At 42.1% G+C, this 25,407-nt stretch overlaps 1 protein-coding gene across 3 annotated transcripts in view; it reads right to left on the bottom strand.

The window, feature by feature from the left end:
* Positions 1-25,216, bottom strand: part of LOC106560906 (NEDD4-like E3 ubiquitin-protein ligase WWP2) — a 45,035-nt gene extending 19,819 nt beyond the window's left edge. For 2 of the 3 annotated variants that reach the window (XM_014124324.2, XM_014124326.2), the window contains exons 1-10: positions 25,110-25,216; positions 24,000-24,081; positions 23,121-23,274; positions 22,866-22,987; positions 22,374-22,511; positions 14,134-14,224; positions 12,783-12,928; positions 12,392-12,614; positions 12,184-12,273; positions 10,377-10,551 (exon numbers count right to left, since the gene is read on the bottom strand). In XM_014124324.2, the coding sequence (XP_013979799.1) occupies positions 10,377-10,551; positions 12,184-12,273; positions 12,392-12,614; positions 12,783-12,928; positions 14,134-14,224; positions 22,374-22,511; positions 22,866-22,987; positions 23,121-23,274; positions 24,000-24,069 (1,209 nt within the window). In that variant the 5' untranslated portion in view covers positions 24,070-24,081; positions 25,110-25,216. The remainder of the gene's footprint in view (positions 1-10,376; positions 10,552-12,183; positions 12,274-12,391; positions 12,615-12,782; positions 12,929-14,133; positions 14,225-22,373; positions 22,512-22,865; positions 22,988-23,120; positions 23,275-23,999; positions 24,082-25,109) is intronic. The other variant, XM_014124325.2, reaches the window with a different exon arrangement.
* Between the last annotated feature and the right edge of the window lie 191 nt (positions 25,217-25,407).

Raw genomic sequence — 25,407 nt, 5'->3', positions numbered from 1 at the left:
GACCCACCCTTCTGTTTGTGACAAAAAAACTAAAAAAAGACAAGAATGAAATGAAGACATTATCTCCTATGCCCTGATAATTCAGTTCCTAACCAGTTCCAAGAGGGATAGAAAGAGCTAGAGAGTGAGAGAGGGAAAGAAAGAGGAAAAGACAGGGAAAACAAGACGGGGTCGTAAGAACGTGGTATAATAAAGTGAAAGCGCTAAAACACAAAATATGGCGATGGAGTGGTAAGTAGGTGATTTGAGTTGAGATATTATTTGTGATAAATGCACGTAAATAGCAACAGACTCCTATCCTACTTCAGGATCAGAGAATTGCATAAAAAAGGCCAGTTATGAATGACTGAGCGGGAAAAGTCACATAGACCTACATTGCATACTCTGGCATACATTGTAGTGTCTCTCTGATTTAGTAACTAATGTTAGCGCTATTAAAAGGTAGTTCACCCAAATGGTGCGAAACAATGGGAGTGATAGGAGGAGGACCCCTATTAAGATCAAGTGATTAAAATACCAAAACTTGCTTTAACCAGGTTGTATAACAATGAGGTATCTTAGAAAGGTGTACACAGATGTCTTAAGTAGGTAGTCAAGTATTGAGACAATGGTCCAGTTCCAGTGGTGTTACTGCATGTGTCCTTCTGTTAGTGAGCATGGACAAAGCGAATAAGAAGCAGGAGGTAGAAAAGGGGGGATTTGGGAGAAGCCGGAAACCGCGGTTAATGACTCCGAGACTGCTCTCTCGGGAGTTCCTAATAAGCTGCAATTACTGGCCAAATGCGTACAGGCACACTCACACAAAACCCCAGTGTGTATGTGTTACTTAATCTACAGTGCCTTCAGAAAGTATTCATACCCATTGACTTATTCCACATTTAGTTGTGTTACAGCCTGAATTCGAAATGGATTAAATAGATTATTTCCCCTCACCCATACACACAATACCCCATAATTACAAAGTGAAAACATGTTTTTAGAAATTGTAGCTAATTTATTGAAAATGAAATACAAAAATATTTTATGTAAAGAAGTATTCACACTCCTTAGTCAATACATGTTAGAATCACCTTTGGCAGGGATTATAGCTGTCTTTCTGTGTCTCTAAGAGCTTTGCACACCAGGATTGTACAATATTTGCACATTATTCCATTTAAAATTCTTCAAGCTCTGTCAAGTTGGTTGTTGATCATTGCTAGACAGCCATTTTCAAGTCTTGCCCTAGATTCTTTTCAAGTCGATTGAAGTCAAAACTGTAATTAGGCCACTCAGGAACATTCAATGTTGTCTAGGTATGCAACTCCAGTGTATTTTGCCTTGTGTTTTAGGTTGGACAATAAAGGTGAATTTATCTCCTAGTTTATGTTTATAAAGCAGACAGAACCAGTGTTTTTCACTCTAGGATTTTGCCAGTGCTTAACTCTATACAGTATCTTTTTATCCAAAAAATCTAGCAAGTCCTTGCCGATGACAAGCATACCCATAACTTGATGCAGCCACCACCATGCTTGAAAAGTGGTACTCAGTAATGTGTTGTGTAGGATTTGCCCCAAACATAATGCTTTGTATTCAGGACATAAAGTACATTTCTTTGCCACATTTTTTGCAGTTTTACCTTAGTGCCTTATTACAAACAGGATGCATATTTTGGAATAGTTGTATTCTGTCATTTAGATTAGTATTGTGGTGTAAATCAAATGTTGTTGATCCATCCTCAGTTCTCTTATCACAGCCATTAAACTCTGTAACTGTTTTAAAGTCACCATTGGCTTCATGGTGAAATTATTGAATGGTTTCCTTTCTCTCCAGCAACTTAGTTAGGATGGAAGTCTGTATCTTTGTAGTGACGGTGTATTGATACACCATCCAAAGTCTAATTAATAATTTTACCATGCTCAAAGGAATATTCAATGTCAGCTTTGTTTTTTTTTACCCATCTACCAATAGGTGCCCTTCTTTGAAAGGCATTGGAAAACCTCCCTGGTCTTTGTGGTTGAATCTGTGCTCAAAATTCACTGCTTGGCTGAGGGACCTAATTGTATGTATGGGGTTCAGAGACGAGGTAGTCATAAAATATAATAATGTTAAACACTTATTGAACACAGAGTGAGTCCATGCAACTTATTATGTGATTTGTTACATACATGCATATTGACTAAAGACATTGCAGCTTTTCATTTTTAATTAATTTGAAAACATTTCTAAAAACATAATTCCACTTTGAAATGATGGGGTATTGTGTGTAGGCCAGTAACACAATATCTATTTAATCCATTTTAAATTCAGGCTGTAACACAACATTTTGAAAAAGTCACAGGGTGTGAATACTTTCTATATGCCCTGGGGTGTATTGTGTACTGTGTCACAATTTTGTGTGTGTGTGTGTGTGCGTTTTTGTTTAACTATCCTTGTATGTGCTCACACAACTGTAAGGTTGGAGTCAACCCCCAGGCCAGAGAGGTGGTGTATGTTACCTCCCCAAGCTCCCCTCACTTTCACACAGACCAGCCTAAAAATAACCAAACCATCAACAGAGGAGGCATTCCAAAACAGAACACGACTATCAGCACCAGTGTTTTCTCTGGTAATTGTAGTGGGGGGGTTGTAGATAAACGGAAAAGGCTGGCTCTGGTGACTTGCGTCAGTGAAACAATGCAGAGAAAAATAGAAAGATAATACCAGGAGGAATAAACACACAATGAGTAATAATAACTTGGCTATATACACGGGGTACCAGTACCGAGTCGATGTGCAGGGTTACGAAGTAATCGAGGTAGATAGAGTATGTACATATAAGTACAGGGTAAAGTGACAGGATAGATAATAAGCAGTAGAAACAGTGCATGTGATGAGCCAAAGGAGTTGGTGCAAAGGGGCGTCAATGCTGATAGTCCGGGTAGCTATTTGGTTAACTAATTAGCATTCTTGTGGCTTGGGGGTACAAACTGTTCCGGGCCCTGTTGGTTTCAGACCTGGCGCATCAGTATCACTTGCCGTGAGGTAGCAGAGAGAACAGTCTATTTCTTGGGTGGCTGGAGTCTTTGAAAATGTTTAGGGCCTTCCTCTGACACCACCTGGTATAGAGGTCCAGTACGGCAGGGAGCTACAGATCTAGTCATGTACTGGGCCGTACGCACTACCCTCTGTAGCGCCTTGCCATACCAAGCGGTGACGCAGCCAGCCAAGATGGTCTCAATGGTGCAGCTGGATTTTTTTGAGGATCTAAGGGACCAAATCTTTCTATTGTGCACCGGAGGGCCCGGTGCACAACTGAGCAAGAGGACAAGTTCATTAAAGTGTCTGGTTTGAGAAACAGACACCTCACAAGTCCTCAACTGGCAGCTTCATTAAATAGTACCCGCAAAACACCAGTCTCAACGTCAACAGTGAAGAGGCGACTCCGGGATGCTGGCCTTCGAGGCAGAGTTGCAAAGAAAAAGCCATATCTCAGACTGGCCAATACAAATAAAAGATTAAGATGGGCAAAAGAACACAGACACTGGACAGAGGAACTCTGCCTAGAAGGCCAGAATCCCGGAGTCACCTCTTCACTGTTGATGTTGAGACTGGTGTTTTGCGGGTACTATTTAATGGGAATATCTACGTAGGCGTACAGAGGCCCATTATTCTGGACATTTTGAGCCTGTAATCGAACCCACAAATGCTGATGCTCCAGATACTCAACTAGTCTAAAGAAGGCCAGTTATATTGCTTCTTTAAATCAGAACAAACATTTTTCAGCTGTGCCAACATCATTGCAAAAGGGTTTTCTAACGATCAATTAGCCTTTTAAAATGATAAACTTGGATTAGCTAACAGAACGTGCCATTGGAACACAGGAGTGATGGTTGCTGATAATGGGCCTCTGTACGCCTACTTAGATATTCCTTTTTTTTTTTTTTTTTTTAAATCAGCAGTTTCTAGCTACAATAGTAATTTACAAGATTAACAATGTCTACACTGCATTTCTGATACATTTTATTTTATTTTTAAATGGACCAAAAAAATGCTTTTCTTTCAAAAACAAGGACATTTCTAAGTGACCCCAAACTTTTGAAAGGTTGTGCATGTATATGTATATACACACACCCACACACAATTTTGAAAGTTTTAGAACACCTACTCATTCAACACCAACTCATTAATTATTTTTTTAAATTTTTACTATTATTATCATCAAAACTATGAAATAACACATATGGAATCATGTAGTATCCAAAAAAGTGTTAAACAAATCAAAATATATTTTATATTTGAGATTCTTCAAATAGCCACCTTTTGCCTTGATGACAGATTTGCACACTCTTCGCTTTCTGTCAACAAGCTTCATGACATAGTCACCTGGAATGCATTTCAATTAAAAGGTGTTCCTTGTTAAAAGTTAATTTGTGGAATTTCTTTCCTTCATAATGTGTTTGAGCCAATCAGTTGTGTTGTGACGAGGTTTTGGTGGTATAAGGAAGATAGCCCTATTTGGTAAAAGACCAAGTCCATATTACGGCAAGAACAGCTCAAATAAGCAAAGAGAAATGACAGTTCATTATTACTTTAAGGTCAGTCAATCCAGAACATTTCAAGAACTTTGAAAGTTTCTGTAAGTTCAGTCTCAAAAATCATCAAGCGCTATGATGAAACTGGCTCTCATGAGGACCACCACAGGAAAGGAAGACCCAGAGTTACCTCTGCTGCAGAGGATAAGTTCATTAGAGTTACCAGCCTCAGACACTGCAGCCCAAATAAATTCTTTACAGATTTCACGTAACAGACAAATCTCAACATCAACTGTTCAGAGGAGACTGCGTGAATCAGGCCTTCATGGTCAAATTGCTGCAAAGAAACCACTACTAAAAGGACACCAATAATAAGATGAGACTTGCTTGGGCCAAGAAACACAAGCAATGGACATTAGACCAGTGGAAACTTGTCCTTTAGTCTGGAGTCCAAATTGGAGATTTTTGTTCCAACCGCCGTGTCTTTGTGAGACGCAGTGTAGGTGAACGGATGATCTCCGCATGTGTGGTTCCCACTGTGAAGCATGGAGGAAGAGGTGTGATGGTGCTTTGCTGGTCACACTGTCTGTGATTTATTTAGAATTCAAGGCACACTTAACCAGCATGGCTACCACAGCATTCTGCAGCGAAACGCCATCCCATCTGGTTTGCGCTTAGTGGGACTATCATTTGTTTTTCAACAGGACAATGACCCAACTCACCTCCAGGCTTTGTAAGAGCTATTTTACCAAGGAGAGTGATGAAGTGCTGCATCAGATGACCTGGCCTCCACAATCCCCCGACCTCAACCAAATTGAGATGGTTTGGGATGAGTCGGACCGCAGAGTGAAGGAAAAGCAGCCAGCAAGTGCTCAGCATAAGTGGGAACTCCTTCAAGACCGTTGAAAAAGCATTCCAGGTGAAGCTGGTTAACCTCTCTTGGGTAGGGGGCAGTATTTTCACCTCCGGATGAAAAGCGTGCCCAAAGTAAACTGCCTGTTACTCAGGCCCAGAAGCAAGTTGAAACCGGTGTATTTCTGAATCAAACCGGCCAAATAAACTGACATTTTTGGGACATAAAGGAGGACATTATTGAACAAAAGGACCATTTGTGATGTTTCTGGGACATTTTGGAGTGCCAACACAAGAAGATCTTCAAAGGTAAGGCATTAATTATATCGCTATTTCTGACTTTTGTGGCGCACCTGCCTGGTTGAAATATGATTTTCATGTGTTTGTATGCGGGGCGCTGTCCTCAGATAATCACATGGTTTGCTTTCGCCGTAAAGCCTTTTTGAAATCTGACACAGCGGCTGGATTAACAAGAAGTTAAGCTTTATTTTGATGTATAACCCATATATTTTCAAGAATGTTAAATATTTGAATTTGGTATTTTTGAATTTCGCGCTCTGCAATTTCACCGGATGTTGGCCAGCTGGGACGCTACCGTCCACCTGCCCGTAAGAAGTTAAGAGAATGCCAAGAGTGTGCAAAGCTGTCATTAAGGCAAAGGGTGGCAATTTGAAGAATCTTATATATTTTGATTTGTTTAACACTTTTTTGGTTACTAAATGATTCCATGTGTTATTTCATAGTTTTGATGTCTTCACTATTATTCTACAATGTAGAAATTAGTAAAGAATTAAGAAAAACCCTTGAATGAGTAGGTGTTCTAAAATTTTTGACATGGAGTGGAGTGAATGTGTGAGTGAGTCACTTGTTAAATCCACTTCAATCAATCAATGTAGATGAACGGGAGGAGACAGGTTAAAGAAGGATTTTTAAGCTTTGAGACAACTGTGATTTGTGTATGCATGCCATTCAGAGGGTGAATGGGCAGGACAAAAGATTTTAGTGCCTTTGAACGGTTTATTGTAGCAGGTGCCAGGCGCATCGGTTTGTGTCAAGAACTGCAACACTGCTGGGTTTTTCATGCTGAACAGTTTCCCGTGTGTATCAATAATAGACCACCACCCATATCACATCCAGGCAACTTGACACAACTGTTGGAAGCAATGGAGTCAGAATCGGCTAGCATCCCTGTGGAACACTTGACACCTTGTAGAGTTCATGTCCCGACAAAATGAGACTGCTCTGAGGGTAAAAGGGGGTAACGCAACTCAATATTAGGAAGGTGTTCTTAATATTTTGTAGACTGTGTATTTACACTCACAGTTCATTAGGTACACCACCGTGCTCACAAATGGTTCGCTCCTACAGAAAGTGAGTCACGTGGCTGTGGCTTGCTATATAAAAAGGCATCGAGGCATTCAGTTACTGCTCGATTGAACATTAGAATCAGCAAAACAGGCAACCTACGCGACTTTGAGCGTGGTATGTTTGTCAGTGCCAGGCGCGCCAGTTCTAGTATGTCAGAAACGGTTGGCCTTAAGGGCTTTTCACATGCGACAGTGTCTATGGTTTACCAAGAATGACGCGACAAACAAAAAACATCCAGTCAGCGGCAGTCCTGTGGGCGAAAACAGCTCATTGATGAGAGGTCGAAAGAGAATTGTGCAAGCTAACAGGCGAGCCACAAACAGGCAAATAACGGCACAGTACAACAGTGGTGTGAAGAATGGCATCTCGGAAGGCACAACTCGTCAGTCCTTGTCACGGATGGGCTATTGTAGCAGAGGACCACACCGGGTCCTATCTTCCAGCAGATAAAAACAAGAAGAAGCGCTCCAGTGGGCATGCGGTCACCAACACTGGACAATTGAGGAATGGAAAAACATTGCCTGGTCCCGATGAATCTCAGTTCCTGTTGCGTCACGCTGATGGCATAATCCGAATTTGGCATAAGCAGCATGAGTCCATGGCCCCATCCTGCCTGGTGTCTATGGTTCAGGCTGCTGGTGGTGTAATGGTGTGGAGAATGTTTTCCTGGCACACGTTAGGTCCCTTGATATCAATTGAGCAAGGTTTCCATGCCCTGAAGAATTCAGGCTGTTCTGAAAGTAAAGCGGGTTCTGACCTGGTACTAGATGGGTGTACCTAATAATACCGCTTATTTTTTTTACATTTTAAATTTGGGATAGAAAAACTTTTCAGTGTAATCTTAAACGTCTAAAACCAGATATTAAGTAAGTAGAAAAGATAACGGACCTATATATTTTTTTGTAAGATCATCTTTGAGAACTAACAATTATCAAAATCAAAAAGGTAGACATAATTCTAAAAATTATGCATTCAGGAGTAATGTTTTGTTTTGTCACTCAGATAGCATAAGCCATGGCAAAATGTGTAGAATCACGATCAGCTCCTTTGTCTTATTGACGTTGAGGGAAAGGTTGTTGCCAGGTCACTGATCTCTTCCCTATAGGCTGTCTCATTGTCATCGATGATCAAGCCTACCGCCGTCGTGTCATCAGCAAACTTAATGATGGTGTTAGTGTCGTGGGTGAACAGGAAGTACAGGAGGGGACTAAGCACGCACCCGAGGGGCTCAGCCTTGCAGGAAAAATGTGTAGAATTGCAAGAAGTATATAATATTTGTGGGAAAATCACCTGATTAACTTTTTAGGTATATCCGAATTGACCAATTTGCTTATGGCTTTGCCTACACCTAGCGACTTGTTTTTTAAATTATATGAGCAAAATACATTCCACTTTATTTGGAACGGCAAGCCAGACAAAATTAAATGGGCCTATTTATATAATGAATATGAAATCGGAGGGAAGAAACTATTACATATTAAAGCATTAAACCTCTCACTAAAGGCTTCAGTCATACAAAAGTTCTACTTAAATTCGAAATGGTTCTCCAGCAGATTAGTAAGAATGTCTCACCCCATGTTCAAGAATGGCCTTTTACTTGTTATCCAGATTACAACCTCTCACTTTCGGTTATTTGTAAATGAAATAATCTCCAAAATATGGCTATTTTTAAAACAAGCAATAGAAAGTTGGTTGCAATTTCAGTTTAATCCACCAGAAGACAGAACAAACAAATATTATGGTTAAACTGAAAGTCTTTTTTTTTTACGGTATAATCCTTGTAAATTATATCATAAATAGGGCTGATGGAGTTTTGTAACACATGCAGCTAACAAAAGTATAAGGAAATGTCTGCTCTACCCAAAATTACAACCAACTAATTGCAGCAGTACCGCAAAAATGGAAAAGTGGAAGGGGGAGAAAGTAAGAAACTTGTCTGTCGGCCCAGCATTAAAGACCTAAATTGGTTCTAGAAAATTGTGATAAATAATAAAAGTATAGCAGTTTCATTTAAGGACCAAACAATGTACAGCTGTGCCATATAGATTGCAAAATAGTTAGGAAGAGATTTTCGATGTACCGATTCCATGGCACATGGTTTATGAACTGATACACAAAACGATGCTGGATACAAAACATAGAGTTTTTCAATTTAAATTATTTTACAAAATTCTTGCACCCAAAATATTTATATGGGGGATACAACCATACCAGCTCTGCAGATTTTGCTGCGAATCATTAGATCATTTGTTTTGGTACACTCCATATGTACCTTGTTTTTGGTTGCAGGTTCGGGAATGGTTAAAGAATTGAAACATTTACCTGGAGCTAATTCAGCAAATAGCACTGCTGGGTGATTTGAAAATTAATTGTCAAACGATCAATAATATAATATTACTTTTAACAAAACATTTTTTTTATTTACAATCTGTAGAAACTATGAGAATAGAAAGGTTCAGAACTTTTGTGAAACATCACAGCACAGTGTAAAAATATATGGCAAATAGAAATCAAAACTGGATGGTCTTCAGAGACAGATGGGAGGGGTTGAGGGTAGCTGAAGGATGGGACTAAAAACAAACAAAAGATAACTATTGTAAAATATACTTCGCCTGTAAAATGTATACAGTATATATAAGCTGGAAGTAGAAGCTTAAGTGTTGTTGTCCATTAGTTTACTTCAATTAAGAGAAGGGTGGTAGGGTTAGGCGAATATAATAAAGGAACATTATACAAATAAAACATTTAATTATATACTGTATATATTTACGAAAGAAATGGGGGGTTGGAAATGATGCTGACAATTACATTGAAGCCACAATCAATCTGCAATGGTAAAGCTGATCTACCCACAATTTTTTTTAAAGTATATAATATTGGGGGGGCGGGTGCTTTGCTCGGAACCTTGAGAGGGGCCTCGCGAAACTGCTCTAAGCCACTGGTTGATACTTGACTAGGGGAGAAGTGAGGGCTGAAGAGGAAGGGTGAGACTTGACTAGGTGAGGGGTGAGGTCTGAAGAACAGGAATGATGAAGTTCCTAATATTTATTCTGAACCAGTGAGTGTCATGCTGGCTCACTGGGTCTCTCTCGAGGACGGTGCACTGTGTTTTGCACGCAGGCAGGTTTGGCTGCCACAGTGGCACAAAGAGATAAATCATCTTTCGATGGTCTATACACTGAGTAAAAGTGAATGTGCATTGTCTGGTAGAAAAACTATGATGTAAAAAAAAATACTTTACTGAAAAACTATAAAATAATAATAAATACAAAATATATTTTTTTGCATCATAGTGCAGCGGAAACACTGATCAGAAGCAGACATGCTATTTCATTCCCAGAGACCCATTGTTACTCAGAATACATGAGGAGGTGGATGTTATTTTAAAAGAGACTCAGAACTGTGCTTGTCGAGCAGCCTGGGTGGGAGCAGGCAGGTTTTAATATAACCCAATGACAGTGAGGCTCATTTGAGTAATTTTTTGTACGATGGAACGCCCATTTCAGATTCAGAATACTTTATTATTTTTATCTCAACGAACGCCCTTCTGTACCCTTGCGTTTTACCAAGAACGTTCTGCTGAGGGGAAGCTTTCAGAGGGCCCGACCTAAAGGGACTAAAGAGGAAGTTCAGACAGTACAGTATTTCATGTTGAGTTTGAGTTACCTGGTAGAGGAACCTCTGGCTGAACTGGTGCATGGCCCCCTGGAGTTGGCTGCGTTGGGACTGCCACTGCTCATAGTTCCGGACTGATTCTTCCGTGGGCCGCTGCCACGTGGTGGTTCTGGTGTTGTGGTCCACATAGTAGAACCTGCCTCGCTGGTCCACACGCTTCTCCCAACTGGAGAGGGACAGACAGGGAGAGAGAGGAGTGAGACTTATACGAATGTACAAATGTACAAACAGACAGACAGACAGACAGACAGACAGACAGACAGACAGACAGACAGACAGACAGACAGACAGACAGACAGACAGACAGACAGACAGACAGACAGACAGACAGACAGACAGACAGGACAGACATAATCACGGACACAGACAAGGCTGGATAAGGCTGGATATGCAAACACAAGATTAAGATATGCATTATCCCACAGACACACATGTAAAAACAACACATGAGCACATTTCCAGCAAAGTGCAGCAGTGTTTTTTCAAGTGTGGAGGCTGCTGTTGCTATTCTCATATCTCTGACTCAACCAGAACAGAATTTGGAAGAGAAAACAGCAAAGAGCTCCATATGCTGACACACACACACACACACACACACACACACACACACACACACACACACACACACACACACACACACACACACACACACACACACCTCAGAACTCAAAAAGGAGAAATTCCTCAAAAAAGAACTTTGAGAGCAACAACATAAAATCCCTCCCTGTTCCCTGTGCTGCTGTTCCCTGTGCCCGCTGTTCCCCTGAGAGAACAGGTCCCCTACAGAGGAGTACTATGGCTCCCCTATCCTTTTTACAGTTATGCAGGTCATTTTATTTTCATAACCATCGGTTACAGGGTTATATGATAATTGTGCCAGCCTCTATCCTACAGAGGAGTACTATGGCTCGTCCTATATCAAACAGAGCAGTACTACAGCTCCCATACAGTCTGTCCTTAGAGGGGGAACCTGAGAGCAGTTAAACCCAACACCGCTAGAGAAGAGCCCACTAATGCAGCCCCGCACCACACACCTTTCATCTGAGCTGCACTACGATGGGCTGCAGCGCCATGCTAACTCAGACTAGATATGCAGCCAAAGCACTAAGCACCAAACCCTGCAGCTGTAGTCAGAGCCAGCCTGGCCTCCAAGAGGCAAGCCGCTAACGGAGCCTCAGGATGGGCTCAGCGTAGCGCTGCATACATCTGCTCTTTCTAAGAAAGGACTTTTGTTTTCCGGCCCGTTCCCTCCAGTGGAAAAAGTGAGATGAGTGACCTTTCCCTCAAACACAGTGGAAGCGAAAATCAATAAATAATCACAGAAATAAAAAGGCAATAAAAGGCTTGGCTCTGGTAACCCCAAAAGCGAGCGCTGAGTTTCCGCAGCACACAGTGAGAAACACCACTGGACTCAAATAATCAGTGCTGGTGATTCAGAGCCTGTTAAAGAGATGAGAGATCACTAATGTATGGATGCCCAAACACATAAAACACACACTTAAAGACCTGACACGCATATACTGTGAGTAAAGGACTCCTCTACTTGGATAGTATAGTCTAATTTGGGGATTCTGCCACTCCCTGCTGGGCCCACTTCACAGGGAATGTTCACAAGTCGGCAACATCTCCCCTCCACAGAGACACATTCCCATCATGCACTGGGCTGGCTAACTGTGGTCACTCTTCTCTGATGGTAGGAGGAGGAGGAGGAGGAGAGGTCAACGTGTGTAGGCCAGGGGTGGGCAGTAATCTTGACTCAAGGGCCACATTGGGATTTCAACATTTTCCACTGACTGACCCAGGTGGAAGAGGTCTCTCCCAGGTGGTGGTCTTTGTGTTGTGGTCCACGTAGTACACCCTGCCATGGGGAAGGATTCGCTGCTCCCAGCTGACAGAGACAGAGAGAGAGGAGGCATATTAGGTCATGTCCAGTTACAGGTGAGGAAAGAGAGATTGAACGTAACCCCAATCATCTGTCACACATAAACACACACGCATAATCTTACCCATTCGGTAGTGATTCTGGAACAGGCTCTGTAGCAGTGGATGGGTTGGTGCCGGCAGGGGGTGCCTCTGTAGGAGGGAGGAGGACTGTGCTGTCTGGCCCAGGAGAGGGGCTGCTGCTGCTGGGGGCTGGGGACCGGACCGACGGGGAGGAGGGTGGGGGTGTATGAGGAGCCAGACCGCTCCGGCCATTCTCCAGCCCGTTGGCAGTCAGCTCAACTTTACCTGTGGGGTGGGTAGTTAAATGAGTTGATTGATCCACACCGGAGCAAAAAGCTACATGTCATAATGATTAAAACCCTTTGTATTTAGTATGGAAGTTCACAGCTGATTTAGTGTCAAGTGAATGGAGAGTGACAGAAAAATGGTTTCATGTCTCCAAGGTTATCGTACCTGCACTTCCATGGCTGCTGTGAGAGTTCTTGGCCAAGCGGGAGTGACCAGAAGCCCCAGGACTCTGCTCCTCACCCTGCTCTCCGTTAGTCAGAGAGCCCCCCGGGGAACCCCCTCGCGAACCCCCTGCAGAGTGTCTGTGAGTCCTGACCAGAACGCAGACAGAAAACAGGGGAGGGGTCAGGATCACTCACACCACACAAAATGACCCTTGAAATCTCAACTCATACTGTGTGACAATGAACAGAATGTGAATGTGATGTAAACCTAAGTTACTTATGTAAATGTGCATTTCTACTATAAAAGATATAGAATTGGTTTGCAGTTGATTCTTTGGAGTGCTGCTTAGGAATGACCCAAACGAGTCAGAAGATCTTTAAAAAGCAGCCCAGCACAGCTCACACACATACAGGCGCCGGGACACCACACGCACACAGAGGTGTCAGTGTGAGCTCCTTTTCCTCTCAAAATATACTCATTTTCCTGAAGCTAATTACAGCTATTCTTTCATTCAAGTGCTTTTATACAATGGAAACATGTCAGTTTTTACCCAACAGACATTGGAATTCTGAGTACAAAATTAGATAATTATCAATGGAAACTTCATTAGAAAGCTTCTGAAAATGTCTTTGCGGTAAAAAAAAAAAAGAAAATCACCAACCACCTATACTAAAAGAGGGACAGAGGAACAGCCGTTTGGAAAAGGACAGGAGAAAATATTAACTTTGAGCACCCGACATTGAAGCCTTTTCCCCCTGGAGGGGGGGGGGCATGGTTCTCATTATGGGAGAATGCAGAAGCAACAAAAGAACACGACATAGAAAACTCTGCACTCCTGTCTCTTCCTTCCTCCATCTACACCACCCGTTCTACTCCTCCCCTCTTTAGGGGCAGATGGATGGAGCCGTTGAACACAGTTTCGAATAAAAAAAATTAAAAAAGGTCCAGAGCAGTGCCCTCTAATGTTTTCAGGGAAATACCATAAAATACCATCTGTGCTTTGTAGTAGAGCAGACTACTGTCTCACACGTGGGCACGCTCCCTATCTGAACCTTATCATTGATTTGATTAGGGCATCTCTGTGTTGGATCAATGCACTGACCATTGCCCTCAAAGAAGTATATTTGTGTTTTAAGTTAGACTTATGAGAGTTTGTGTGTGTGAGTGAATGTGTGTACGTGTGAGAGGGTAGAGAAACAGTGAGTCTCTGTACATCTAAGTTGTGAAATGAATCTATATGCCCATTTGTGTGAAAGTGTTTGTTCATACAGTATGTACTCTGTAGGGGTATGAATACAATAAAGTATACATCGTATACAGGTCAATTCAAATGTGCATGTTTGCTGCTCACCTGCCGTGGGGGCCGCTGGCGGTACTGGGGGTTTCCTCACTCTGGGTCCTGCGTAGGTTTTGTCTGTCCGACTGCAGCATCTCTGTACAAACAGGACAGACAAAGGACACACCATCCATACATCAAACTTCATTATGACCATTAGTAAGAAAAGAATATACCATCCAATATCTAAAGAGGAAATCACACCAGATGAAAATTCCAGAACCCTTGTGGTCATGAAACGAGTGTTACTGTTTCACAGAGACACATTTCCACTGCTATAGAATGTGGTCATGAAACGAGTGTTACTGTTTCACAGAGACACATTTCCACTGCTATAGAATGTGGTCATGAAACGAGTGTTACTGTTTCACAGAGATACATTTCCACTGCTATAGAATGTGGTCATGAAACGAGTGTTACTGTTTCACAGAGACACATTTCCACTGCTATAGAATGTGGTCATGAAACGAGTGTTACTGTTTCACAGAGACACATTTCCACTGCTATAGAATGTGGTCATGAAACGAGTGTTACTGTTTCACAGAGATACATTTCCACTGCTATAGAATGTGGTCATGAAACGAGTGTTACTGTTTCACAGAGACACATTTCCACTGCTATAGAATGTGGTCATGAAACGAGTGTTACTGTTTCACAGAGACACATTTCCACTGCTATAGAATGTGGTCTGTGACTGTATGAGTCTATATGTCCATTCCTCCCCTGACTGAAACCCCAGCCATATAACATGCTTTTCATTATAAAAACAGGGACACTCATAAGGAGTGGGGCACGGGCAGCAGTAACTAATCTCCAAGAAACAAATGCAGCCCAACACTGGCTCCTGAAGCTCGACAGCTTCAATACTTTAATGTGTTTACAGATAAGGCAGGATCTGCGTTAAGTAAACATGTAATCATTAAGAAAAACAAGCATGTGTGTCTGTCCTGGGAATGCTACTGTTTCACCCATCTGAAAAGGCCTTGTGAGAGGCCATATCGGTCTAGTTGGGGAGAAATCATTGTGTTATACTGCTCTGAATGCATCATCCAATAATAACAGAGCTCGTCATAGTCTAGCTGTTGTCCGCATATACCTCCTGACAGACATGAGACATACTTTTGTCCATGAAGTGTATGTGGACACCTGCTCACCGAACATCTCATTCCAAAATCATGGGGATGAGTTGGTCCCCCCTTTGCTGCTATAACAGCCTCCACTCTTCTGGGAAGGCTTTCCACTAGATGTTGGAACATTGCTGCAGGGACTTGCTTCCATTCAGCCACAACAGCATTAGTGAGGTCGGACACTAATGTTGGGCGATTAGGCCTGGCTCGCAGTCAGCATTCCAATTCATCCCAAAGGTGTTCAATTGGGTTAAGGTCAGGGCGCTGTGAAAGCAAGTCAAGTTCTTCCACACTGAAATCAACAAACCATTTCTGTATGGACCTCGCTTTGTCATGCTGAAACAGGAAAGGGCCTTCTCCAAACTGTGGAAACAAAGTTGGAAGCACAGAATAGTCTAGAATGTCATAGTATGCTGTAGCGTTAAGATTTCCCTTCACTGGAACTAAGGGGCCTAGCCCGAACCATGAAAAATAGCCTCAGACCATTATTCCTCCTCCACCAAACTTTACAGTTGGCACTACGCATTCGGGCAGGTAGCGTTCTCCTGGCATCCGCCAAACCCAGATTCGTCCGTCTGACTGCCAGATGGTGAAGCTTGATTCATCACTCCAGAGAACTCGTTTCCACTGGTCCAGATTCCAATGGCAGCGAGCTTTACACAACTCCAGCCGACGCTTGGCATTGCGCATGGTGATCTTAGGCTTGTGTGCTGCTGCTCGTCCATGGAAACCCATTTCATGAAGCTCCCGATGAACAGTTATTGTGCTGACGTTGCTTCCAGAGGCAGTATGGAACTCGGTAGTGAGGGTTGCAACGGAGGACAGATGATTTTTATGCGCTTCAGCGGTCATCGGTCCCGTTCTGTGAGCTTGTGTGGCCTACCACTTCGCGGCTGAGCCATTGAAGCTCCTAGACGTTTCCACTTCACAATAACAGCACTTACAGTTGACCGGGCGCAGCTCTAGCAGGGCAGAAATTTGGCAAATTGACTTGTTGGAAAGGTGGCATCCTATGACAGTGCCACATTGAAAGTCACTGAGCTCTTCAGTAAGGCCATTCTACTGCCAATGTTTGTCTATGGAGATTGCATGGCTGTGTGCGCAATTTTATATACCTGTCAGCAAAGGGTGTGGCTGAAATAGCCAAATCCGCTCATTTGAAGGGGTGTCCACATACACTATATATACAAAAGTATGTATGTTTGTTTGTGTTGCCTTAGCTAACTTTCCGGAGATGGAGGAAAAGTAAGTTGGAATGTGGTTAAAGGGTCGACCGTCTGCTGGTGAATACTGCTTATTGAAATTCTTGCAAAAGTCAATGTTTCAATGAATTGAGCCAAAGCGTCTTGGATTTCATCTGCTCCCCTAAAAAACAATCCTCAGCAGCCAGCCTCCCCACCAACTCCAATAAAGTTTATTTTGTTTGCTGTTTGGCATTGGCAATATTTCCATATGGTTTAACAGCTCACAATTATTCTGAACATATATACTCTGTTGATGTGTGCGCACTGGACATATAAGAGTGCATATATATTATATATATTCTTTTTTAACCTTTATTTAACTTGGCAAGTCAGTTAAGAACAAATTCTTATTTACAATGGACGGCCTACCCCGGCCAACACTGGGCCAATTGTGCGCCGCCCTATGGGACTCCCAATTACGGACGGATGTGATTCAGCCTGGATTTACTTAAGTGTTTCCATTATATACAGTGGGATCCGAAATGATTGACACCCTTGATAAAGATGAGAAAAAAATTACTGTATAAATTAAATAATTAAAATACTGAGCTATATTGTATAAAAAAACATTTTCTGGGGGAAATTATTTTATACTAATACAATTGCTCAGAGAAAGATTTAGTTTAACAACAAATTTTTCTAAATAAGGTAGGGGTCAAAATTATTGACACCCCTGTTTCAATACCTCACCTTGCGAGGATAACGACACTGACCCTTTAAAAAAATATGTATATATATTATGAGTTGGAGAACACATTTGGAGGGATCTTAGACTATTCCCACATACATGAAAATAGAGTTCTTCGGCCACGCACACCAGCAGTGGGTTTGGTGTCAAAATCAGAGCGCATGAGCAGAAAATAACCCCATATCTACTTTAAAATATGGTGGTGGATCTTTGATGTTATGGGGCTATTTTGCTTCCACTGGCTCTGTGGCCCTTGTTAAGGTCAACGCCATCATGAACCTTACCCAGTTCCAGGACATTTTAGCCATAAAACCTTGTTACCTCTGCCAGGACGCAGAAACTTGGCCGTAAGTGAATCTTCATGCAAGGCAACAACCCCAAGGACACCTCAAAATCCAGAAAGAAATTGTTAATTGGCCACAAAAATCAACATTTTGCAATGGCCATCTCAGTGTCCGGACTTGAACCCCACTGAAAACCTGTGGTTTGAATTGAAGAGGGCAGTCCATAAGCTCAGATGAAGGATATCAGGGATCTGGAAGGATTCTGTATGGAGAAATGGTCTAAGATCCCTCCCAACGTGTTCTCCAACTCATTAAACAGTTAAGAAAAAGGTTCAGTGCCATTATTCTCATAAGGTGAGGAATTGAAAGGTATTGAAAACAGTGGTGTCAATGATTTTGACCCCAACCTTTAACAAATAATACTTTTTTCTCTTAAACAAAATCTGTTTCTCTGAGCAATTGTATTAGTATAAAATAATATGTCTCAATAGTCAGGCAACTGCCAAAATAATGGACAAAGTGTATTGAAAGTGTGTGGTTACTGAGTCTTAAATGTTAAGTCCCCCATATGGGGGACTATGAGTGGTTCTGGACCGGTTCCAACTGACATTTGTGTTCAGTGCATTCAGAAAGTATTCAGACAACTTGACTTTTTCCACATTTTGTTACATTACAGCCTTATTCTAAAATGTATTACAATTTCCCCTCATCAATCTACACACAATACCCCTTAAGGATGAAACAAAAACAGGTTTTTACAGTTTTTCTAAAATGCTGAAATCACATTTACATAAGTATTTAGACATTTACTCAGTACTTTGTTGAAGCACCTTTGGCACCGATTACAGACTCGAGTCTTCTTGAGTATGGTGCTACAAGCTTGGCACAACTTTATTTGTGGAGTTTCTCCCATTCTTCTCTGCAGATCCTCTCAAGCTCTGTCAGGTTGGATGGGGAGCGTCGCTGCACAGCCATTTTCAGGTCTCTCCAGAGATGTTCTATCGGGTTCAAGTCCGGGCTCTGGCTAGGCCACTCAAGGACATTCAGACACTTGTCCCGATGCCACTCCTGCGTTGTCTTGGGTGTGTGCTTAAGTTCGTTGTCCTGTTGGAAGGTCAACCTTCGCCCCAGCCTGAGGTCCGACGCGCTCTGGAGCAGGTTTTCATCAAGGATCTCTCTGTACTTTGCTCCGTTCATCTTTCCCTCGATCCTGACTAGTCTTCCAGTCCCCGCAGCTGAAAAACATCCACCCAGCATGACGCTGCCACCACCATGCTTCACCGTAGGGATGGTGCCAGGTTTCCTACAGATGTAACGCTTGGTATTCAGGCTAAAGAGTTCACTCTTGGTTTTATCAGACCAGAGAATCTTGTTTCTCATGGTCTAAGTCCTTTAGGTGCCTTTTGGCAAACTCCAAGCGGGCTATCATGTGCCTTTACTGAGGAGTGGCTTCCGTCTGGCCACACTACCACGAAGACCTGATTGGTGGAGTGCTGCAGAGATGGTTCTCCTTCTGGAAGGTTCTCCCATCTCCACAGAGGAACTCTGGGCCTGTCAGAGTGACCATCGTGTTCTTGGTCACCTCCCTGACCAAGGCCCTTCTCCCCCGATTGCTCAGTTTGGCCGGGCGGCCAGCTCTAGGAAGAGTCTTGGTGGTTCCAAACTTCTTCCATTTACGAATTTGAGTCCAATGTGTTCTTGGGGACCTTCAATGCTGCACAAATGTTTTGGTACCCTTCCCCAGATCTGTACCTCGACACAATCCTGTCTCAGCGCTATATGGACAATTCCTTTGACCTCATGGCTTGGTTTTTGCTCTGACAGGCACTGTCAACTGTAGGACCTTATATAGACAGATGTGTGCCTTTCCAAATCATGTCCAATCAATTGAATTTACCAGAGGTGGACTCTAGAAACATCTCAAGGATCAGCAATGGAAATAGGGTGCACCTGAGCCCAATATTGAGTCTCATAGCAAAGGGTCTGAATACTTATGTAAATAAAGCATTTCTGTTTTTTAATAGATTTGCAAAGATTTCTAAAAACCTGTTTTTGCTTTATCATTACGGGGTAATACATTTTAGAATATGTTTGTAACGTAACAAAATGTGGAAAAAGCGAAGGGGTCTGAATACTTTCCGAATGCATTGTATAAAGCACTGTGGATCCCGTGCCTTATAGTGGCAGTAAGCCCCATCTGACAGTCTTGCGCAGAGCTCTCCAACCCTGTTCCTGGAGAACTACTGTCCTGTAGGGTTTCGCTCCAACCATAATCTAGCGCACCTGATTCTAATAATTAGCTGGTTGATAAGCTGAATCAGGTTAGTTATAACTGGGGTTGGAATGAAAACCTACAGGAAGGTTTAGAGCGCTCAACATGAAGAAATACTAAATAATTTCATAGCATTGAAACAAGACCACGCTCTCTTTGTCACAGACGGACAGAATCATTTTGTGCTTAAAGCTGAAGTTGTAACGAGTCTGCACACATGTGAATGGCGTCTCTGCACCACTCAGTGGATGTTAAGGAGAAAATTCTCTGTCGTCAGTTGTATGAAATAGTGCCAATATTGTAGTGTCACTAAGTATGATCATATTTATTTTACAATTAGAAGAAATGTGAAATCTTATCGTAAGTTATTCATTATTTGATTGCTACTATATTTAGAAAGCATCTCAGTCATTCCAAGCCCTATTGGCAACCTTTGGTTGAACTGGGGGGGGGGTCATAACTGTCCATATTTTCATAATGTGCTTGTGTCCTCAAAAGTGAGTATACCGCAGATTTTTTATTTTTTTTAAATACTATTTGAAAAGGTGAGTTCCAGACCTTTCTAAAACGATGCAACATTACCAGTAATTGTTTATTGCCATCTCATGAAAATAATGTATGCTTGGGTATGTCTATTTAGGCAGAAATCTAAATGTTGCCCTATCATAAGACTCCATTATGCTTAGGGTCATGTATTAAAATGCTTGCCAGGCCATTATTCTGGCTACCATGACAATGCCCCAATCCACAGGGCACGAGTGGCCACTGAATGGTTTGATGAGCATAAAAACTTTGTAAACCATATGCCATCTCAGTCACCAGATCACAGCCGGATTTAACACTTATGGGAAATTCTGGAGCCGCTCCTGAGACAAGTGTTTTCCACCCCCATCAACAAAACACCTCATGGAATAATGGTGTTGCATCCCTCCAATAGAGTTCCAGACCCTTGTAGAATCTATGCCAAGATGCATTGAAGCTGTTCTGGCTCATGGTGGCCCAACACCCTATTAAGACACTATGTTGGTGTATCCTATATTTCGGCAGTTACATGTAGCGCAGTATTTTAAATCTGTATTTTATTCAGTCATTTTTGCTCATTTTTATCAAGGGTGTCAATTTCAGACCCCACTACATACAGGTGAGTACTGTCTGGTCTAAGTGTGTTTTTTTTTACTGGCTGCAGCACAAAGGCCTGTTTATGGTAGCAGTGTGTGTCAGCGTGTCAAAAAAAATAATCTGCCAGGGGAAATGATTTAAAACACTAAAGTAACAGAGCTGCCTTCAGAGAGAACACAGAGGGTCTTAACACACCTTCCCCCAGCAGCAGGGCACACACTTGAACCTTTATACACCAACCTGCCACAGAGCACACACTCCAGACCTTCATACATCCCCGAAAAAACACCCCCCCCCCCAAAAACAATCTGACCTCAGAGGGCACACTCAAGACCTCTATTCACTAACAACCATCCCCAACAAACAAGAACATTATGACATCAGAAAGCACATTTCATTGCCTTAATACACCTATTCCCCCCCCCCTCCCCGGTCCTGGATCACAGGAGTTGATTGTCCTGCACAGCTCACAGAAATAAGACTCAATTACACAATTCTGAGAAACAAATTACACATAAGTACTCCCAAGCATGTGCGCATGGCTGTGCGTGATGATGTCGTGCGTGTGTGAAACAATACTTGGAGAACACCAAAGTAACAGATCCGAAAGGAACAGAGGATGTGGAGCTTATTCAGCGCTTTAAGAACAATATTAATGTTCATGCACACATATTTAGATATATATAAAACACACACAGAGACACATTTATGAACCATACGCTCAGAGACCCAACCCTGACTTGTGCTGTCTTCATTCACTAGGAAAGACTCTGGCTCTGTGATTCAGTATGAAAAGGCTTGTGTGTTGTTTTATACAAAGATGAGAGATGCATGAACTGGGAAACTCAAGCAACCCCTATAAATAAGTTTAATGGGTTGTTATTCATTAAAAACAACTCTAGAGGAAAGCCCAATCTTTGTCAAAAGCCCAATCTTTGTCTTAAAAAAGTTTGTCTGCTGTTTGGCCTTTTTTCCACCCCTATTGACAGGTCCATTACTGTTGTTGAAATCTAATTCTGTTAGTGTGTCCACAAGTTATAGGCCTAGTGGATGTTAAGCAAGAGTATCAACTAGGCCTACAAGAAAGTGTGGAAAGTGGTCAAACAGAGATATAGTGCTTCCCAGTATTTCTGTCCACATGTTTCAAAACATGTGAAAGACTCTGCCAAAACCCGTGAAAGACTGTGTGCAAACTTGCACACGAGCAACGATGGCTCAAAATACTCATATTCCATCACATTTGAGACCACCACACTTTCAAAGTAAAAACTCTTTGGCTTTTTCCAAATGAGCCCCACTTTTCGTTTGGGTGGAGTCTGAAAAAGAACAAATATAAGTCACCACAAACATGTCACTAAATGTAATGAGTGTGAATATATACCAGAGACCAAGAGATAGAAAATGCAACAAAGAGTGAAAGTGTATGTGTGTGGGAGCATTTTGTTTGCATTAAGAATAGTGTGTACTTTTTTGTAAGTGTTAACGTGTGTGTGTGAATGTGGGTTGTAAGGCGGGACTCACTGTCTGTTGCTGTGCTGCCATTGGGCAAAGATCCCAGATCAACAACCAGGCCGTCCAGACAGACGTTCAGCTCGCCTCCTGCTACAACTGAGCCTTTGTTCTCTGTCTGCAAGACCAGACTGAGCTGCAGATTCTCCACTGGAGGGAAAGTGGGGAGTGTGGAATGGAGGGAGGGATAGATGGAGGAGAGTGTGAAGAAAGAGAAAACGAAGGAGAGAAAGAAAATGAAGGATTAGGGCGAGTAAGAGATGATAAGATGTGCGCTATCAATTGCGTAAAGGCAACCAAAGTTCTTTCTCTCTTCTTCTTACATGTTTGTATAAAAAAACATCCTGAGGGAGTCTGTTTCACAAGTGTAACATTTGATCTTTCAAATACTTTCAACTGGAAAGACTACTTTAGTAGCATGACTAGGAATCCTATTAACAATCCATGGACTTAGGCCTACATAAAAATTAAAACAACTTTAAAAATACACTTTTATTGTCTTACTCTTGCCATCATGTGTACGCAGGGTGTCAAGCAGGTCAATGGTGGCACTTCCCAGCAACTCCTTCCTCAAGGTGTGGCAGCTCCACAACTTCAGATCTAAGTGGCTCTGAGGCGTCACATTCCTACACAACACACAAGTCAAAATCAGCTACACAGACAGATAGACCTACATTACACATTCATGTGGTATTACTGGACAGCAGCATAGCATTGGCATGTTGTATCAGAATTGAGAGAAGGGGGGCTGTGGCTCACAGGGTGAGGTCCTCGTTCCACTGTAGCTCAAGGTGTCCAGTGCGTTTTCCCGTTTTCTTGGTTTCACTAGTCAGGCCATCGGCAGTCACCTCCACAAAAGAGCTGAGTCTGGAACGGGTGGGCAGCTTAGGTGACTGAGGCTTTGCTGAGACCACTGCGGCAAGAAAAAAACAACAATTGATGAACATATATGCAAATGACAAAAAGAGACCATTTGAATGACTGTGGTACACCGAACTCTGATCAACCATTAACCTACAGTAATAAAACATTCTTGTATGACAAGAAACTGTATGGCAAGAAAACACAGAAATGCAAATATCGCCCTCTAGCTGACACATGCAAAACAAGGTGGATATTGCCCCTTGGATTGCATGTTCTGTTAAGAAATTAGTTGTTGATTGTTCCATATTACTGTGCTGCTCACTTGGCCAGCGAAATGTCACAACTGTCTGCCTATCCATGTCAGAATGAACTTTGAATTTAATTAAATATCCGCTAAGGAAAACATGGGCCGAATAACTGTTAGGCTACTGCTGTATCTTTTCAATAGACCAGAAATCTTCCAATTCTTTTAAACTGTCAAGGTGAATTAAACCTGTTTTATCTGATATTATAAGAGAGGGGGAACGAGTGATGGGTGACATATTAGTAGTTCATGAACAATTCACTGAGGGAAAAGAGAGCAAAAGGGAGGGAATAAATGGCAGGGAGAGCAAATGGGAAACTGGAATAACAATGGATGATGAAAAGAGCTGGGGGTGGTTGGAATGAGAGAAAATGTCAGACATACATAGAGAAGAGGAGGATGAGTATTGGAGTAGGTTACAATAGAAGGTGATAGATGAGAGGAATTAAAAGTTTCATATTGATGATTACCTTTCAAGGTCAACTGTGATTTTTCTGTGGTCTGGACATTGCCAGGTCTTGTCACACTGGCAGCTGCCATGACATCACAGCCCTGAGACACACACACAGGCACAATCAGAGAACACACATAACCGACATGAAGGCAAACTGTAAAGTAGGCCTAAATCAAACACTGCAATTCAAAACAATTAGTTATGCATTTCCCCTGTGTACCCTCCACAACGTAAACAACAACATACATAGTAAAATAGCATGTCTCAGTGAATCCTTACAATAGACATGAACTAGCCAACAATATCATGCCAATGCCATCTACACTACTACATCCAAATGATCATACATTAGCTATCTAGGCATCTCACCACCTTGGAAAGAACTGTTTGGCACAATGACAACTGGCAGTGGATTGTATTTCCTCTACATATCTAGCTAGTCATAGTAGACAGTAGTAGCTCGAATAGTTTCGACTCATATCTGGGTGTTATCACGTCCTAAAATACACGTCCTCCGTCCAGCATAGCAAACTCCTTGCTAGCCATCACATACATCCGCGAAGAGATGGTTAGCTTGTCTGATAAGGTTTGCTATCTCTTGGCCAATAACTTGTGTCGTGGCCGAGTCCTTGTGAATCACCTTGTAATTGCATCACTGATGTCGACTATGAAAGCATATATCTAGCGGATCGATTAACCGTAGCTAGCTAACGTTACTAGTAAACAGCGTAACCCAACGAAATCGACAAGACGAGAACATCAACATTTACTGCCTGTAAGAGATGTAGCTAGCTAGTTCCAAGGTGAGACATCGCATTTGCTGCAAACTACTAGCTCGCTAAACGTATCGATTAACTGTAGCTACAGATCAGTAACTCAAATTGGCTCATTGTCTCCGTATTTAAATACCCTGCACACAAAAACAAAACACGGAAGATGGTGAGCTATTTTGATGATAGCTCCTAGCAAGCTAGCGAACAGCTTTGTTGTCGGCATAAGGACAAGATAATTGTCACATTTTCTCGTAAACGTAGATGGATATGTGTACTATTTAAGAAATGTATTCAACAACACTATATTACTTGACATTGTTGGTAACGTATTTTGTTAATTTTAGCATAATTACCTTTTTTAGCTGTGGTCCGCTGGTACAACTAGCTAGTTAACTTTCATTTCCGCCTGCCTCAATGACGGGGTCACGTGATTCACATTAATGGCCAGCGCATTGAATGGTGGTTCACAACATGCAAACACATGTACAGTATCTGACGGCTTTACAGCAGTTAACGTGGTATCCCCACTCGTTTTGATACAAAAATGAGGGATGGGGATGGAGAAATGTAACCACTTTCAAATAAACTAATAGACAGAGCTATGGATGCAATGACTGACCATCCATGATATCAACATTATAGATTGAACCA

This window comes from Salmo salar, chromosome ssa10, assembly GCF_905237065.1.
Source record: "Salmo salar chromosome ssa10, Ssal_v3.1, whole genome shotgun sequence".
Taxonomy (NCBI): Eukaryota; Metazoa; Chordata; class Actinopteri; order Salmoniformes; family Salmonidae; genus Salmo; species Salmo salar.
The sequence above is the reverse complement of the archived record's forward strand: the minus strand, read 5'-3'. Positions and strand labels throughout refer to the sequence as shown.